Source organism: Podarcis vaucheri (genome assembly GCF_965113315.1).
Source record: "Podarcis vaucheri genome assembly, chromosome: 4".
Classification (NCBI taxonomy): domain Eukaryota; kingdom Metazoa; phylum Chordata; class Lepidosauria; order Squamata; family Lacertidae; genus Podarcis; species Podarcis vaucheri.
The window spans coordinates 63,027,801-63,046,925 of record NC_138762.1 but is presented as its reverse complement, the minus strand read 5'-3'; the positions used below and the strand labels follow the sequence as shown (position 1 = coordinate 63,046,925).

Below are 19,125 nucleotides of genomic sequence, written 5' to 3'. Positions count from 1 at the left end.
GAGCTTTCAAAGCCTCTTTCTAAAACCTTTAAAAAGTCCCTTTAAAAGCAGCACTAGTTTTACAAGCTCAAGAAATGTCAAAAATATGATTCTTAATTGTTTTGTAAAATTTGTTTTGCAAAATTCTCAACTCAGCTGTAATCAACATTTCACATAGCATTTTCATTATTGTTGGAACAGAGAAGTCACTATGAACCATGTATGAGTCTTGTTTTCTCTAGGGACAAATATAATGACTTCAAAATCAAAAAGTTTCTTACAGTCTGTACATAGCTTTCTTTCACTGCAAATAATTCAGTCATCCACTATTTTACTCTTCATTAATAGACTCTCTATTTTTCTATGATCACAGTGACATCATATATTTTAACATCTGTTTACAATAAAAGCAGACCCTTTAAGCCAATATTACCAAGAAACACTTCTGAAACAATGTCTGACTCAATTCTGCAATCAAGGCTATTCATTTAAAAAATAATATTCATGCATACTCTTCTGTAAACAAAGATGACAATAATGACAAATTGTTGACCATCCCATCACAAGCCTGTTCACACATCAGCACTGCTAAATTATCATCTTCAATATGAGCTATTACTATAAAAGAGGAAAGAGCAAAGCCATTTCAGGGAAAAACTATGCACTACCATCAAATCCCAATGGCGATAAACTCCTAGTCAAAGAACCACTGAGCCTTGGGTGCTGATCGGAAGGTCAGCGGTTCAAATCTCCATGACAGGGTGAGCTCCCGTTGCTCGGTCCCTGCTCCTGCCAACCTAGCAGTTCGAAAGCACATCAAAGTGTAAGTAGATAAATAGGTACCACTCCAGCTGGAAGGTAAACGGTGTTTCTGTGCACTGCTCTGGTTGCGTCAGAAGCAGCTTAGTCATGCTGGCCACATGACCCAGAAGCTGTACGCCGGCTCCCTCGGCCAATAAAGCAAGATGAGGACAAACGTTTGTCTGAGGACAAACGTCGGCTCCCTCGACCAGTAAAGCGAGATGAGCGCCGCAACCCCAGAGTCATTTGCGACTGGACTTAACTGTCAGGGCTCCTTTACCTTTACCTTTTTGCCATCAAATCCCAATGGCGATAAATTTGTAGTCAAAGACTACTGATGGTCAAAAATGGAAATCCAATACTTTTGGATAGCAGTCCTACAAAATGTATGTAGCATAACTAAACAGATATTGGAACCCACACCAGAATTGGCCCTATTAAATATTTTCCAAGACAATAATGCTCACTTGCACCATAAAGAGCTTATAACCCACCTGCTCTCAGAGGCCAGAAACATCAGTTAGACTCTGGAGAGACTTGTCTGAAGTAAGCATGGACCATTGGTACCAAATTGTATGGAATACGGTCTTATTAGAAAAGTTAACTGACAAACTAAAACTGACATGAGGGCAAAAGAAAGAGGACCGGCATGGCTCTTTTATTACACACACAGCTCAAACTGACAATGATAGCAGGGATCTGCTACCTGCATTCAGATCAATACGGCTAACTTGACCCAATATTCCATACCCCCTTTCCGCAAACACAAACAAATCTCACTATGGCTAATCAAAGGCAATTAAAGGCAAACAAGCATACCCTGCCCCCCAATTTTCTCTCATCACCAATATAAACCAACAAATGTACAGAAAGAGAACCTACACAATTGACACCGACATGAAAACCCAACATACATACCAAGTTGAGAAAACAAGATAGTGTGTAAGTTTACCACCCACCCTCTACCCTCTTCCCCTACCTATGGAATCTTATTGTCTTACATTTTAAATTGAACATAACCAAAACACTTTATAATCTGATCAAAAAAGAGAGAGACATTGCACGTTCTTTGTAGTTCATGAAAATCTTTAATATTTTTAAATTTTTTTAAGTTACCCTTAAAATGAACACATAGATTTGATTCTGAATGCAAAAAGGGAGATTTTCTTACCTTAGCAAACTGTGCATTTACCCATTTTGTGAATGTTTTCTTTTGAACATCTTCCCTTTCATCTGTAAAAAAAGAAAATACAGTTCTGTTAACGTTGCTGACTAAAGGGTTAGCTTGTCTTTGGCTAGTGACAAATATTATTTATGATAAACAGGGCACAAGGACACAAACAATTTCCGACTGTTTTATAGTCTAATTCAAAAGTGTGGGATAGTTAATATAATTGTGTTGCAGACAAACCATTTCATATACATTCAGTTTGAAAGCAGCAGGCTTTTCAGTGCAGGCTTAGTCTTGCCACAGAAACAATAGCATGTTTTTGTTTCATTTTAGGTGGTGTGTGTCTTTTGAGTGCTTGAAAGGTCGAGTGCAGAGATATCTCCCACTCTCTGCAAAAACTCAGGCTTAGCTAATAAAAATAAAACCACCCCCTAACCTCTTGGTGAGGGCGGGCATAGAGAAGGGCTCAGATGACAAGTACAGAGTCCAGGTGAGTTCATATTGGAAGAGGCAGTCCTTAAGGGCAGGATTTCTACATGTTGCTGGACAAGAACTCCCATAATCCCTATTGCCCATGTTGGCTGGGGTGGATTTGGAAATTCTTTTTGACATTTGTGTTACTTTCATAGAAGATCAAACAGGGATATTAAATAATACAAGTGGAACATGCAACAAAATGTTGCAATGCAGGGTGCTTCCTGCTTGGGATTCCAGTTGCTGTTCTACCTCATCTCTTGGCGGTTTTCCATTTTTAACATACAGCCCAGTGTTCCAGACACACTAAACATATTAGATTGTCACTGGGCTATTTGAGTGGCACCCCTAAACTTTACGTTCTTCTGCAAATATCCAAGCACAAATCTGTTGATATCTCTCTCCTCTGTATGTGTGGCGCCATTTCACTTATATAAAGATATGGCAGACAACAAAGATTACTAATAACATATGATTTGTATCTCATACTCTAAGACAACAGTACCCTTTTGTCTAATTGAGCATTTCTTTGGATCTCTATAAAATGGCTGGCTTCAAATGTCAACAGAGGTTTTTCTTTTCTTATTTCAGCAATTCAAGCTATTCAGTTTTAGACTACAATCAAGACAATCTTTTTAAAACCTCTTGGAGTTTTTTAAAATTAAACATTACATCAAAAAACAGCATTTTTGCAGGTCACAGTTCACAGAGAATTTTCTTTAGGAGAGAAATGATAGCATCCAACTAATGGAAGCAATCACAGAGGAAAGGGACGATTCTGAGAGTTAATCAGGGGATGCAGAGTAACAGATGCACAAGTGGCCAAAGATAAGGATGCTTAGTAATATGCAATCAGCCTTCAGTAGATCAAAAATTAATGATGAGTGGTTACCAAAAATTTCCACAGATACATGATATTTCACATTTGCGACCTTCAACTTCATTGTGAAATCTTTGTATTTTCCACACTTTTGGAAAATACTCCAGGATTCTCTCTTGAATAGACTACTTTTATACAAGCGAGTGTGAGTCTTTCATAGAATCTGAAGGGAAACCAAACAGCTTACAGGTCACTCTAAAAACAAAGCAAGAAAGCTTTGAAACCTACTACGATGGATTGAACCATGATCAGGCACACCAACTTTATTTGGCTGTGGCCCCCGCAATGTCCATTCAGGCCCCACAATCTTGAGGGGGCAGAGGAGGCCTAGCACTATGTTGCCCCATGCTGTGCAACACTGAGACGCACACGGACCAGTGTGGCCTCCTGTGTGAATGTCACAGTGGGAGGAGGCCTGATCGGCCTCTCCTGATGCAACAGTTGTCACACACACGACACATGCCAGTGCGCAACACACTTGACATCATGCTCGCGCACACAATGCTTGCACTATGTCATCCCCCAAAAATGTCAGGTGCAACACAGCGCCTGCGACTATGATGAAGCAACAGGGAATATGATCGTCTCATGCTCCTTCTATCTTAGCTAGTCTTGTTTTTTTAAAAAATGTATTTTTATTAAAGATTTTATTCATTTACAAAAGTATGTGCAATGTCTCTTTTTTCAAGTAATATTTTTACAGATCAGTTTTGTTCAGACATTAGGAAGAAAAGGGGGAAAGAGGTGGAGGGGGGAAAGGTGAGTGGGGTCAGGTGGCGAAGTTTCTATTTTATTTAATATATGTGGGGTTTTGTGTCAGTGTCACTTGTGCAGGTTCTCTGCTATTCACTTGTGTTCTTTTGGTGGAGAGAGAAGTTGGGGTTGGCCTAGGGTGTGGTTGTTTGTTTGTTTGTGATTGGCTGTGGTGATCTTTGTTTTCATGTGTGAATGCAGTGAGTGGGTGTTTTGGATCAGGTTAGCCATATTGATTTGTATGCTGTTGGTGGATTTTTGCCATTGTCTTGTTGGGCTGTGTATGTGATAAAGGAGAGCCATACCATGGTGAAGATAGCTAGTCCTGTTATGTCATATAAGTGTCAAACAAACCTATCATGAAGTTCCTTATTTTGATGGATTTATTTTCAATGTAGTGCTCGTGGCACTCCAGATTCAGGTGATTACTGAGGCTCTGTATTAGATCTAGGGGCATCTCAGTCCTGGGATTATCATATTAAAGAAATGAGTAAAGGTAAAGGGACCCCTGACCATTAGGTCCAGTCGCGGATGACTCTGGGGTTGCGGCGCTCATTTCACTTTATTGGCCGAGGGAGCCGGCGTAAGCTTCCAGGTCATGTGTCCAGCATGACTAAGCCACTTCTGGTGAACCAGAGTAGTGCACCTTCCCACCAGAGCGGTACCTATTTATCTACTTGCACTTTAACGTGCTTTCAGACTGCTAGGTTGGCTGGAGGAAGAAATGAGTAGCTTTCTGTAATATGCATGGCTAACAGAGTGACTCCTCTCCAAGTTTTACCCCAACCCTCAGAACAGATTAAGGCAGCATGTTGAGCAGGGTGGGGAGACAAAAGAGAAGGAGAAATTCTTCTGCAGACTGATTGCCCTTAACACTACTTTGAATAGAACCCAAAGCACTACAAGAGTCCAATCTTGACATTACCAGGGTATTGATATCTGTCTAGTGAATGTCACAGCTGTTGCATCAACCTAAGCTGGCATTGTTCTCTGGAAAAAACTGAAGGGATCTTTTTAGTACAAAGAGGAACTTTAAAAGAAAACCAAAGTATATATCTTATATTCTTCTTTGGGTACTTAGTAACCTTTTACAGCTATCATGCACTTAATTTATGCTCATTATGCTGATTTTTGAGTGAATTAAGTTTCATGATGGGTACACTTAAGACTTCAATAATATGTAAAAACCCAAGATCTTTCATTCCCTTTTTGGAAGAGTTAAGCACACAAAGAAATGGCAGCTGAAACCTGAAGAAAATAAGACCTTATTTCATGCTACACTATCTTATTAGAAAAAGCTTGGCAACAGCACTAACAAAGTCAGTGCCATGACAGTACCAATTGTTCCAGTACAGTTTCTTGGTGGAAAAGACTGCATTGCAATATTAGCTGTGCTGTTCACATATTAGTCAAATTATTAAATAAAGTCAACAAAAAGGACATAGGTTATTCTGTCTAACATTTTTTCCACTGTCAACTCAACAAAAGATGCATTTTCAAATGAAATATTATTAGCAATACTATATCCAAATTATGTTCTATCTTTAAAAAATTCCCTGTACTGAATATTTGCTACAAGAATATAAAAGAAGTCCTCAAAAGTAAGTGAAGAGTGAAAGAAAATTCACAAGTCTATTGATTTTGCTAGCCTTGTCATGTCAAGTAATTGTACATGGAAAACCCATCTTGCAATTTCTTATTTTGATGGATTGATTTTTAATGCAGTGTTCATGGAACTCTCTGTTCAGGTGATTACTGAGGCTCTGTATTAGATCTAGTGCCATCTCAGTCCTTGGATTCACATATTAAAGACAGAAATGAGTAGCCTTCTTTTACACTGTGACTCCTCTCCAATTTCCCCCCAAATGCATTCTCTAAGTACAAATTAAATTTATAGTACAGCTAAACCTATTAGTTAAAATTACTTTAAAAGCATATTCTGTGTGTTTTATTTCCTGCTGCTTTTTAAAACATTTACTGTCACCCATCAGCTTACAGCCGGTGTAGTGTAGTATCTAGAGAGTTGGACCAAAAACCACAAGATCAGGGTTCAAATCCCCAATTGGTCAGTCACTGCCCTTCAGCCTAAGGTACTTCGCAGGGTTCTTGCGGGGATTAAATGGGAAGGGGAAGAACCATGTATGCCACTATGAGCTCTTTAGAGAAAAAGATGGGGTATAAAATGCCCTAAGTGCATAATGAAAAATTAATAAAGTCATACACAATTTTAACACTACTCTGAGATTTACTATCAGGAAAACATGTCCAGGGTTACAACTTTAATTTCATAATGTAGAAAGACAACTGATAGGAGTTTATATAGCATCCTGTGTAATATTTCAGCAAAATATTACATAAATTGCATTTTATCATGTCCTATAAGACATGCGGTTTCTTTCAATTACCACCCAATGTGAGTACCTGCAATTTGTTTATAAAAAATAAAAATAAAAATAATATGTGAGAATCTAACAATAAAAATATTTCATTATACTTGGTAGCAATCTGAGCTAACTGATCAAGCTTCAGGTCTGGTTTGGGGCTGGAAACAGCTTTTGTCACCCTGTTGGATGATTACTCCAGGAGACATTTAGTGGCAGGACCTTGCTGGTTCTCCTGGACCTCTCAGTGGTTTTAAATCACTCAACTCTACCTTTTTGTTTCCCTGTTCTGATTCCAGAGAGGCTGATGAAACCCTGAACAGATGAGGGCAAACAAACTGAAATAAAAACTAAGCAAGACAGAGGTATTGTTGGTTGGTCCAGAAAGGGATTTAGTGCCGATATGTTCCTGACATTGGCCAACTGCAACCCCATCTGGAGAAGTATGGCCTTGCCATATTGATACATGTGCTTGCCATACCCAAATTAGACTACTGTAATGCACTCGAAGTGGAGTTGCCTTTGAATATGGTTCAAAACCCAGTTAGTTCAGACTGTGGCTGCCCAAGTCCTGATGGGGCTAAGACAATCAGCATTGGTGGCACCATTTTTACACCAGCAACACTGGTTTGGGTCCAAGCTTTTGACTGGACCACCTGTGCTCATATATACTTGCCCAGACATTAAAATCAGCATCAGAGGTCCTCCTCAAGTGTTCATCTCCTAGGTCAAATAAGGTAGGTAGCTGTCAGGGAACTGCCATCGGAGAAACAGGTGGTGGAGGGGCTCAGGGAGGAAGGAAGAGACTCAACAGCCGAAGCAGGGACCAGCAGGGGGAGGAGTGGATCTCTGAGGGAATGCGAGCAGGAGGGAGGGCTCAGAGACGCTTCCAGCGAGAACAGTGGGGAGGTATCTGAAGCTCCCATAGGGAGACCCACGCCTCGCCGGAAACTGTCACGCCGTGAGTCCAGAAGGCGGGTTTCCGTTAAGGAACTCTTATGCTGGAAACGATTCCGAAAACAACCACTGTCGGAATCTGCAAGCGATTAGAGCAGACATGTTTGAGGAGCTCTGTCACACACAGAGGTTTGTGGAGTTGCACAAACTCTGAGGGATTACGATTTTACGCACAAGCAGCTCATCATCCCATCACAGCATTCCGACAGTCTTTGTACGCTGCCTGTGCAGGAGAAGGCATCATGAGCGACCCAGCCGGAACCGAAGGAGCAGGGGTTGGAGCTGGTCCAAGCTTGGAAGAAAGGTACCGACCGTTGGAAATCCAACTGGCGCTGCAGACGGCGAGGCTTGAGGAGAGAAGGGCTCAGGATGCAGACAAGAAGGGGAGAGCCACCCAGTTCACCAGAAAGGTACCAGGATTGGTGCAGAAGTTTGGGGGGGACCCCAAGGACTACCATGCCTTTAGGACAGAGATGCAATATGCCCTCAATGTGCAGTTTGATGAATTCCCTGACGAGGAATCGCGAGTGGCTTTCGTGATTGGGCATCTTGAGAGGGGGGCGAGGGACTGGGTTAGACCCCTGATGGCAACACATAATGACATCCTAAAGGACACCATGAAGTTCTTTCGTGCAATGGATATCATGTTTTCCAGCGATATTGAGGAGGGAGTGGTGCGCAGACAGCTAATGGCTTGCAAGCAGGGAAGCCGATCTGTCCGTGAGTACTGGACTGAGTTTACCATGCTGGTTCACAGATTGGGGTGGGATTTATCGGCGGCACCCATTCAGATGCTATTTGAAGAAGGTCTTTCTTCGGCTGTGAAAGACGAATTGTCCCGGAGCCCCAGGGCGGTTTCTATGGATCAGCTGACCAAATCTGCGCTGACCATAGGAGCGCGCCAGGAGGCAAGAGCCTTGGAGAGGCGGGAAGGTAAGGGGGAACGTTGGAAGGAGTTACGCATTCCAGACATTCCTGAGCCAGCTTTCCCGCCGGCAGAGCCGATGGAAATCGGAACAGCGCGCGTGTGCGCAGTTTCAAAGCCCAGCGAAGGGGGTAGGAGGGAAAAGGCGCCCGGAAATGCTATCTCTGCCAACAGCCAGGTCACTTTGCCAGAGTCTGCCCCCAGAGGAAGGAATGGCAAGGAATGGTGGGAGCTGTTGAGGGAGGAGTGGAAGAGATATCGGAGCAAGTAAAAGCCAACGCCTGGCTGCCACCGTCGGGGCACAGCAGCCAGGCCAAAGAGCAGTGAAAGTGCCCACGCCAGAATCTCCCAAACCTGCCCTAGTGATAGAGGTGTCACTAGAGTTGCAAAACGGATACCCTCTGAAGATTAAGGCGCTGTTGGACTCAGGCAGCTCCTGCAATTTCATGAGCAAGGAGTTTGCAGCTGAACACCAGATACAGACGATCCCTTTAAGCAACCCCCTACAGGTGACCACGATCGATGGCAGGGAGCTGTTGGGAGGGGAAGTCAGCTTGCAGACCGTACCAATGACAATGAAGGTGGCAAGGCACACAGAACTGATAGCGTTTAATGTGGCCACCTTGGGAGGGGCTCCCATTATTTTGGGGATGAGCTGGCTGGTGTTACATGATCCACTGGTGGGCTGGCATCAGAGAGTGGTTTCCTTCGGTTCTGCACATTGCTTAGAACACTGCAGGGAGGGAAAGGGTTCAGCAGGAGCCCAAGCTACCCTAGCAGGAACGGAAGTAACGGAGAAGGTGAAGGTACCACGACAATACGCAGATCTCAGCGACATGTTCAGCGAAAGGGAAGCTGACCAACTACCCCCACATAGACCCTTTGATTGTCAAATCAATTTACTGCCTGGGGCGCAGCTCCCCGCAGGCAAGTTGTATGCCATGTCAGACAGAGAAATGCAGGAGTTACGAGAATTCATTGACAAGAACCTGAAGAGGGGTTTCATCAGAGAGTCAAGGGCAGTGGGAGGTAGTCCAGTGTTTTTTGTGGATAAAAAAAACACGGACAAGCCGAGACTTGTGTGTGACTTTCGGGCCTTAAACGCAGTGTCAGAACCATTGGCCTTTCCCATGCCTAGAATAGATGACATTTTGAACAGGGTGCGGAAGGGAAAGATTTTTACCAAGCTGGACCTAAGGGGGGCGTACAATCTGATACGTATAAGGAAAGGGGATGAATGGAAAACCACCATGTTCACCCCTTTGGGGGCCTTTGAATATCTCGTTATGCCATTTGGATTACAAGCAGGCTCAGCGTGCTTTCAATCGCTGATGAACCACGTACTAGGGCCTTTGCTTTACAAGAATTGTGTGGCCTTCCTGGATGACGTGTTGGTGTATTCTGAGAATGAGGAGCAGCATGTGAGAGACGTCAGAGAAGTGTTGCGCAGGCTGCTAGACAACCGGCTGTGGGTGAAACTGGAGAAGTGTCAGTTTCATACCAAGGAGGTAGAGTTCCTGGGGTACCGCCTGTCAGACAAGGGATTGGCTATGGATCCCGGCAAGGTCCAGGCAGTGCTGGAATGGAAAACTCCCAAAACAAAGAAGGATGTGCAGAGGTTCCTAGGGTTTGGGAACTTTTACCGTAAGTTCATCCGAAACTTTGCCCACCTGACGGCGCCCATAACGGACTGTCTCAGCAGTAAGAAGAAATTTGTTTGGACTGAGGAGGCGGAGCGAGCTTTTGAGGAGCTAAAAAGGGCCTTCGCCTCTGAAGAACAACTTCTGCATGTGGATTTACAAAAAAAGATGAGAGTCGAAACAGACGCATCAGACAGAGCCATTGGGGCGGTGCTTCTCCTGCAGCCAGGGGGGGAGGAGTCAGAGTGGAGACCGTGTGCTTTTTTTTCGCGAAAACTGAACAAATCCGAGAGGAACTACACGGTGTACGATCGAGAACTTCTCGCTATTCATGAGGCTTTTCGGAGATGGAGGCACCTGCTAATTGGCGCACAACATAAGGTGCAATTGTGCACTGACCACAAGAACCTAGAGTATTGGAGAATGGCACGAGTGCTCAACCAACGGCAGTTGAGATGGGCCCAGGAGTTCTCCAGATTTAACTTTGAGATTTGTTATGTGCCAGGCCCAGAGAACGTTAGGGCGGACGCTCTCTCACGTAAACCTGAATATTGGGAGGGGGAGGGAGCACCCGAAGAGAGAAATGTCATTCCAGAGGACCGCTGGGTGTGTGGGGCGGCATTGATGGGGCAAAGAGAACTGGTTGAGGGAACGGAGAACAATGAATACGCACAGGACAAACTCAGGGGACTCAGGAGGGAGGGAGATAAACCCGGAGGTTTTGAGGAGAGAAATGGGGCGTTGTACTACAAGGGAGCGTTATATATACCTGAAGGAGAGTTGAGGGGGAAGGTACTCAAGCAGCTGCACGATAGCCCCACAGCGGGGCATTTTGGGCAACACAGAACCATGTGGCTGGTGACCAGGGAATTTTGGTGGCCTAAGGTCAGGGAAGACGTGCGGGAGTATGTGAGGAGTTGTGACCAATGCCAGCGAGCCAAAGGGGAAAGGCGGGCGCCGGCAGGGTTATTAGAACCGCTACCCACACCAGAAAGACCATGGGAAGCGGTGGCCATAGATTTCATGACTGATCTGCCAAGGTCCAGAGGGAAAACAGCCATCATGGTTGTGGTAGACCTGTTAACCAAAATGGCACACTTTATAGCCTGCTCACATGCGGTCACGGCAGAAGAAACCGCTAAATTGTTTGTAGAAAATGTGTTTAGGTTGCATGGCGCCCCCTTGAGGGTGGTTTCAGACCGGGGGAAACAATTTACTTCCAGGTTCTGGAGGAAGCTCATGAGCTTACTGCATGTGGAGGTAAATTTCTCGACTGCCCGGCATCCTAAAACCAATGGGCAGGCGGAAAGAGCCAATGGCATCCTCCAACAATATTTGAGGTGTTACGTCAATGACAGAGAGAATGATTGGGTGGAGAAGTTGGCATTGGCGGAATTTGCCTACAACAATGCGGAGAACGTGTCCACGGGGATGAGCCCCTTTTTGGCAAATTACGGGTGCCATCCCAGGGCTTTCCCAGGGGGGGAAGGGGAGAGATGGAGCGTTCCAGCTGCCGAACAGTTCGTAGAAGAAATGGAAGCTATCCATCGCCAGCTCCAACTTAACTTAGACAGGGCCAAGGAGGAATATAAGAGGCAGGCAGACAAACACAGGAGGGAAGGTGAAACCATTAGGGTGGGGGACCAAGTGTGGCTGTCAACCCAAGGGTTACCCTTCAAAGGGGGTTTTAAGAAGTTAAGACCCAAAAGACTGGGCCCATTTGAAATCACACAACAGGTCAATCCAGTGGCTTTCACACTCCGGTTACCGAACCACATGAAGCTGCACCCAGTTTTCCACAGGTCATTGCTGTCACTGTATAAAGGGGACAGAGAAGGGAGGGTCACTCGGGGACCAGCAATGGAGGAAAGGGAACAAAGCTACAATGTGGCAGAGATCCTCGATTCCAGGTGGAAGGGAGATCAAGTAGAGTATTTGGTAATGTGGGAAGGGGAACCGGAGTCGGAAAACACCTGGGTCAGGGCAGAGGATGTCAATGACGAGGTTTTAATAGAAGCTTTTCATCAGAGGTTCCCACGTAAACCTCAGCCTGTAGCGAGGTTCCGGAGGGAATACTTTGCCACCACCGACGAAGAAGAGGGGTTGGAGGGGTTCACAGATTCCGAGGAGGAGGAGGATTCAGCGAGCCAGGACGGCGATCGATGGAGGGAATTGTTCGAGACGTCTGAAGATGAAGAAGATTCTTTTCGGGGTTTTACCTCCTCACCTCCCAGAGGAGAGGAAATGGGAGGGGGTGAGGGGGGCCCTGGAGGGGAGGTGGATGTCAGGGAACTGCCATCGGAGAAACAGGTGGTGGAGGGGCTCAGGGAGGAAGGAAGAGACTCAACAGCCGAAGCAGGGACCAGCAGGGGGAGGAGTGGATCTCTGAGAGAATGCGAGCAGGAGGGAGGGCTCAGAGACGCTTCCAGCGAGAACAGTGGGGAGGTATCTGAAGCTCCCATAGGGAGACCCACGCCTCGCCGGAAACTGTCACGCCGTGAGTCCAGAAGGCGGGTTTCCGTTAAGGAACTCTTATGCTGGAAACGATTCCGAAAACAACCACTGTCGGAATCTGCAAGCGATTAGAGCAGACATGTTTGAGGAGCTCTGTCACACACAGAGGTTTGTGGAGTTGCACAAACTCTGAGGGATTACGATTTTACGCACAAGCAGCTCATCATCCCATCACAGTAGCCATGAGGAAATGGGCTTTTGCTGTGGTGTCCCCACAGCTTTGGAATTCTCTCTCTTCTGAGGTATGTCCTGTTAGTACACTGCAGGGATTTTGGAAGGCTCTAAAAACATACCACTTAATATTAAGCTTCCAAGCGTGATATTTCTTTAGTGGCTTAATTTTACTGTTTTATTTTATTTTTATTCATTTGCAATAAATTGACAGCCTATTTACTGTGCACATATTGTGGGGGTTTGAAATGTTGTAAGGCACTTTGAATGGGCTTGGCCAGAAAAGCTTAAAAGTGCTGTTATGTTCAATAAAAATACATTCCAAAGCAAAACTGTTCCTGAATGTGGTGAGGAAACCTTCAGACTCACCCAGTTGATCTTCCATCCCAGGTTCCCATTCACCAAATCAGAACCATCTGATGAAACACCATCAAGGCCATCAATAAATGACAAATAAAAAGAAAGTGTCTATCTAGGGAATTTTGCTTTGGAATCTTTTCTCACATATACCATAAAAGTCACTTAAGAGAAAAATTCATAGGTTAAAATTACTCTTGTAGAAACTGGAAACTTCTAGTCTTTATCACTATGAAAAATGCCAAATTGTATGTATTACATTCAGAAGCTAGTAGGGTACAAAAGAGGCTTTTTGACTCTGTTGACAAAATGCAATGATCTCTGAAATGTGGGAATCCATTCGAAATTCCTTGAGCAAAGACCTTGTTCACTTAAAAATATATATGAAGTGGTAAATAATTTGATAGTGCAAAAGCAACACTAAAAAGATAACAAAGCATTTGCATCAAGACAAGAAGTGTTATATTTGAACCTTAAAAAAAAAAACTTTAGAAGCCCCAAGTTCATAGAAAACTGCATTAAATACTGGACACATGTCAATCTTGAGAAAATCCAATTATTGTGAATATACTAGTAGATAATGGAAGCCAGTGTTTTTCCAAGTAACTTGGCTTTCTTTGTTCCTATCTAAAGTAATTAGCACACAGACAATTTTAGTTTGCTTGACTGACTCCCTATTTTCACTGTGTGTGACCCAATTAGTTTTTGCTACTTAATTTGAGCAGCCTCTATGACACGTATCAGTAGAAATGTTATCATTAATGAGGATATAATGCATGTAAACGGTAAAGAAACAAGGCATGTTTTTGCTTTGTATAATACAGAAATACCCCATTTCTCACATTCTAGCCTGGCAGGGAATAGTGCTCAGTCTGAATTCTGGACTCAACCTACGGCATATGAGAATTTCTTGTCAATGCAGGTGTCCTGTATTTATGGCAGTCCACCTTGCCATAAAACAGCTACACTATTTGATTGGGAGGAGCAAGAACTGTGGATGTATGCCAATGCCTTGCTCTGTATGTGATCTACTTGAAAACTGCCAGCACACATAGACACACTTCTATTTTGCCTTCAATTAGCCCCTGTGAAAACAGAAGTTTCTCTCCAGGGAGTACTACCTCCACTGATAAACTAATCAAGAGCTGTTTGTATCTTTTAAGGTGAGGGTCCTGAACCATTGTTTGGCACGTGGTGCAAACGTTTCAAGTGCCAAAAAAAGGCTATGTATAGCTTGAACTTCGGATACCTATTCAATTTTGCACACAACCCACTCCTTTGCTCTCTAAAATTTAAAGTACAGTGGTACCTCGGGTTAAGAACTTAATTCGTTCTGGAGGTCTGTTTTTAACCTGAAACTGTTCTTAACCTGAAGCACCACTTTAGCTAATGGGGCCTCCTGCTGCCGCCGCGCCGCCGGAGCACGATTTCTGTTCTCATCCTGAAGCAAAGTTCTTAACCTGAGGTAATATTTCTGGGTTAGCGGAGTCTGTAACCTGAAGCATCTGTAATCTGAAGCATATGTAACCCAAGGTACCACTGTATTGTTTGAAATACAGTGGAACCTCGGTTTTCGAACATAATCAGTTCCAGAAGTCCGTTCGACTTCCAGAACATTAAAAAAATGAGGATCAAAGGGCTGTCAGCAAGTTCAATGGAGAGAGAGAGAGAGAGAGAGAGAGAGAGAGGTGTGTGCCTCGGAAGCCGTTCGTTTTCTGAGGTGCATTCAAAAATGGAGGCATTCACTTCCGGGTTTTCATCTCTCTATTCATTGCCAGCTGCTTCTAGGGTTTCAGAATCAAGGTGAACACTGCCACAGAAGCACCCCTCTTCAAATGCTTCAGATAGCCTTAATCAGCGCTATTTTTCTAGAAAAAGAAGTGTCTGAACTCACCACAAACGCTTCCCTCAGTCTCTTAATGGTGTTTCTGCTGAACAAAAGTCCTGGCCTTAATGAAAATATCCCTCATCCTACCTTATCTGCCTGCATCTTTTATCCATGGCCAAAGCAACCATTGAAAAGCAAAGCGCCTTGGTGGAGGGACTGAATTAACATACTTTTGAAATAACAATCAGAAATAACAATCTCATTTTGTCACCCCATCACAATCTGAATGTACGGCAAACCCCTCATTAAAAACAACATGTAGAAAGAAAAGCTATATTAGTTTTCATTTTCAACACCCCTTCAAAGCTCTCACAGTCAACTTAACACAGGCATTTAACTCGCATTCATTCTCAGGGGAAAGTCAGAGTGAAAATCAAATTGAGCTTTTCTTTAAGTTTCAGCAAGATGCCTTTGAGCATTTCTCAAAGCATATAAAAATAAAAATAAAATATATTCCACAGGGCAGCAAGGACTCGAAACTAAATATAACCCTGTAACATACATAAAACAATGCTGATTTACAAAGAGCTCCAATCAATGAATACAGCCTTAGAACTGAATTGAAGGCCACAGCCTGACTCTAAACCATGTAACATACGGTACATAGGAAGGTAATTCTGTCACTCATTTGACAGTACATCTCCTGAATGCTTTGCCTCCCGGCCCCCAGTTTGCTCCTTCTGTTTTTTGCTTTTAAACATTTATTAACCACTTAGACATTCACTCTTGCATTTTCAACTGGCTTCCTCTCTTCATTCTTTTTAGTCTGTGAGGTCTGCTTTTTATAACTAAAATAATAAATATTAGTCATCTCAGACACCATAGAAGTGAACAAGAACCACCTCCAGTGATTCAATTTATTTGCAAATAAAAGCTAGGTAACACAACTCATATAACAAAACTACTGCAAAGTAGGGCTGGGTGATATCACCAGTTGAACATTGCGGTATACTCAAATATCACAATGTCTAAAATAAGGATGAAGCTATTGAAAGCCACTGGCTGGCTTCACGGTTTCCCCCACATTGGGATTTTGAATTAGGCAAGGTTATATTAGTACTCCCACAGGGAAGTTTCATTCCCCTCCCCGCCCAGCATCAACAAAACGTTTCATGGTTTCACATACATAACTTGCCCCTTCATTTTCAGTGTGATGTGGGCTATAGTTAGACCACTTCTCTATGGACAATGGCACTTGGTGTACATTAACAGAGAGATATCTGGAGAGTAAAATGATCCATATATCATATAAATGGGCAGTATAAGTTGTCATAAAAATGAATGTGTTTCCTTTGCAAATTCACACACAAATAATGATTTTATATTCATTTATAAGTTATTAAGTGTGACACAACAGTGATAGGATACCACCAGAGCAGAAGATGAATAGGCATAGAATAAAAATTCAGACCTATTATATGAAATCGAAACATTGGGGATGAATGGAAATTAGCAAGCAGCTTGATATTCTTTACATTTTTATATTTATTACAAAAATAGATGATCTTAAGTAATTTACACTGACAAAACCTGAAACAGGTGAAATGTAGCAAATTGCTTAAGAGTTCCTTTATTCTTTAAAAAATGAGGGAACTGAAATAGTAACCAAATGTAAAGTCCCAAAGCAACAGTTTCTCTTTCCTATTTTATCATGGATTACCTCAGATTGCACCCCCTCCTTTTACTGTGCCACTGAAATTTCTTCACAAATTCCATTTTGAAAGACCCAATTTCATCTCATAACAGCTACCTGAGGGCTCATTCACGGAGAAAAGGTGAATCATTTACAGTACCATCTCTTGAAACTACAGTCAGTAATAGTTTTATATTTGGGTCATTCTTCAAAGTTCTCATCTACCTATTCTATGAAATGTTAAATCATTTCCAATTCAAGGCTAACTTGCAAGTCCTGTGCATAGCTAAATCATGTCTCTTTTGCTTTAAATTAAATAAAATTTGTACACTGGAAGATACAATAGAAATTAACAACAAGGGACTTCCAAGTCATTGGCTGTTATCATCATTCAATCAGCTTCTTTGATGCTGCCAAAACCTTCACCATTAACTCTTTCACAAGCCTCTGTGGGCCTATTTGAAACAATGAAAAATAATGGAGGAACTGGACAGCTTGATATATCTTGAAGGAATACTGAACAACCAATGAGGTATTTTTCATTATTTTTCCTTTTATTTTTATTTCTAGAAAAAAGCAACTGTCTGCGAGGGTGGAGAAATAATGTATTAGGAAACATCCTTTGTTGTAATTTTCAATACTGGCCCTTGTATTTTATTCACAAGGTACCTTATAAAATAAAATTAACAATACTGAAATAATCAATGAAACTTCATCGGATCATCAACAACACAGATAATCAGCAATAAAAATAAACAAAAAGCTTGGCACAATAAAAAGGCAATTAAAATCTGTTTTAAAATTACTGGGCAAGGGGAACAAGCATTCATGGATGGAAATTCCAAAGATGTGAAGTCACCACTAAAAAAAAACTATCTCAGGCATATATAATCCTACCCAGGCCCCCAAATTTGCCTTGGTATCTATTTTTCAGATACCAAGGTAATGATAACATTGGCAAGAGCCAGAAAATAAATTAGGAGAGGAAGCAGCAGGCAGATGTTAATTACTAGGTGAGTACTCAGATGTAGGACAGGGGTGGTGGGGGAATTGTTGTGAAAGTTTGACTTACTAAGGGATCCAGGAGTCTAGAAGCAGCCTGGGAAGAATAGCCACATTGAGGATCCTGCTGAAATTCAAGGGGTCTGCCATCAACCCCTCTGGGCATCCTGGACCAGCTGTTGTTCTTGTTGTCGTTGCCTATTCACCTGCCCTATCTGAAAATGAGTAAATAGAGGTTCTTTCTCCACTTGCCTCATGCTGTCCTTCTGGGCAGCTGTACAGATTGGGCCCCAAAGGGAGAAGTCAAGTGAATGTACCATGGAGACTGTGGTAAGGAAGAGGTGGGACCACTTCGGCATGCTACTTAGGCATCCTCAAAACCTGGAGCTGGCAATGTCTTGACCAGACCCTGGGATAGAATGTTAAGAGGCCTGCTTCTTGCCAGGTTCTTTTGGAGCAGAATTCTGGTTTCTATAACTTCAGACTTTTGCAACTTTGTATAACACAGTATTGTACAAATAATTGTTGCATTTCTGTAGTTTCTTGATACAGTGGTACCTCGGTTTTCGAACAGCTTAGTTCAAGAACAAGTTGGAACCCGAACGCTGCAAAACTGGAAGTAGGTGTTCCAGGTTTCGAACATTTTTTGGAAGCCGAAGGTGCTCCGTTTTGAGTCCCTCTGTGTTTCCTGTTGTGCTGCTAATTTGTGTCCCACTGTATTTCCTGTTGCACTGCTAATTTGCGTCCCCTCCCATGTAATTCAAGCCTTCCATTTCCCATTACAGTATTCTGAGGTGATATTTGGAGCTTATATTTGGTGCTTTAGTTTTTGCTATTTATTTTGCATTTTTTTGTTTTGAGGCTTTTTCAGTTAATTTTTTTTGTGACTGTGTGGATCCCAGTTCAGCTACTGTTTGATTGATTGTGTGACTGCGGAAATGAATAAAAGCCCCCCATCCAAGCAATGACTATCATCAGTGCAGGTAAGAAAGAAAATTAATTTTAATTTTTATCATTTACAATACTGTTTTATTTATTTTATAGTACAGTATATTGATTATTGCTTTCATTTTATGGATAAATGGTCTCATTAGATAGTAAAATTCATGTTAAATTGTTGTTTTAGGGGTTGTTTTTAAAAGTCTGGGACAGATTAATCTGTTTTGCATTACTTTCTATGGGAAAGTGTGCCTTGGTTTTGGAACACTTTGGTTTTGGAACAGACTTCTGGAACAGATTAAGTTTGAGAATCAAGGTACCACTGTATATCAGTTGGTGTATCCATTGCCAGAATAGATGAACCTCTTTTATGATCAATTAACCTAGGAGCTAAGTGCCTTAGGACAGGTGTACCACGCAGAGCCCTGGAAGTCCTTAGCAGACAATTAGAACAATGTTCCTTTGATGGAAAGTAGCAATGATGATGTTCCCTAAGCACATAGCTAGTAATAAATAACTTCATCTTAATTTGCAGACCACTTCTTGCTTTAAAAAGACAGGGGCAGACATTAATATGTATATTAACTTCTACTCTTATATTCAACAAAGTTCTAATCAGACTTTAATGTAATAACTACATTAAAACTGGAAACTCATCTT

The 19,125-nt window shown here is 42.6% G+C and overlaps 1 protein-coding gene across 10 annotated transcripts in view; it reads right to left on the bottom strand.

Annotated features, from left to right (window-relative positions):
- DMD (dystrophin) overlaps nucleotides 1–19,125 on the bottom strand; it is a 1,048,023-nt gene that overhangs the window by 812,075 nt on the left and 216,823 nt on the right. For all 10 annotated transcript variants that reach the window (XM_082219922.1, XM_082219929.1, XM_082219924.1 and 7 more), the window contains exon 2: nucleotides 1,952–2,013. In XM_082219922.1, coding sequence (XP_082076048.1) covers nucleotides 1,952–2,013 — 62 coding nt within the window. The remainder of the gene's footprint in view (nucleotides 1–1,951; nucleotides 2,014–19,125) is intronic.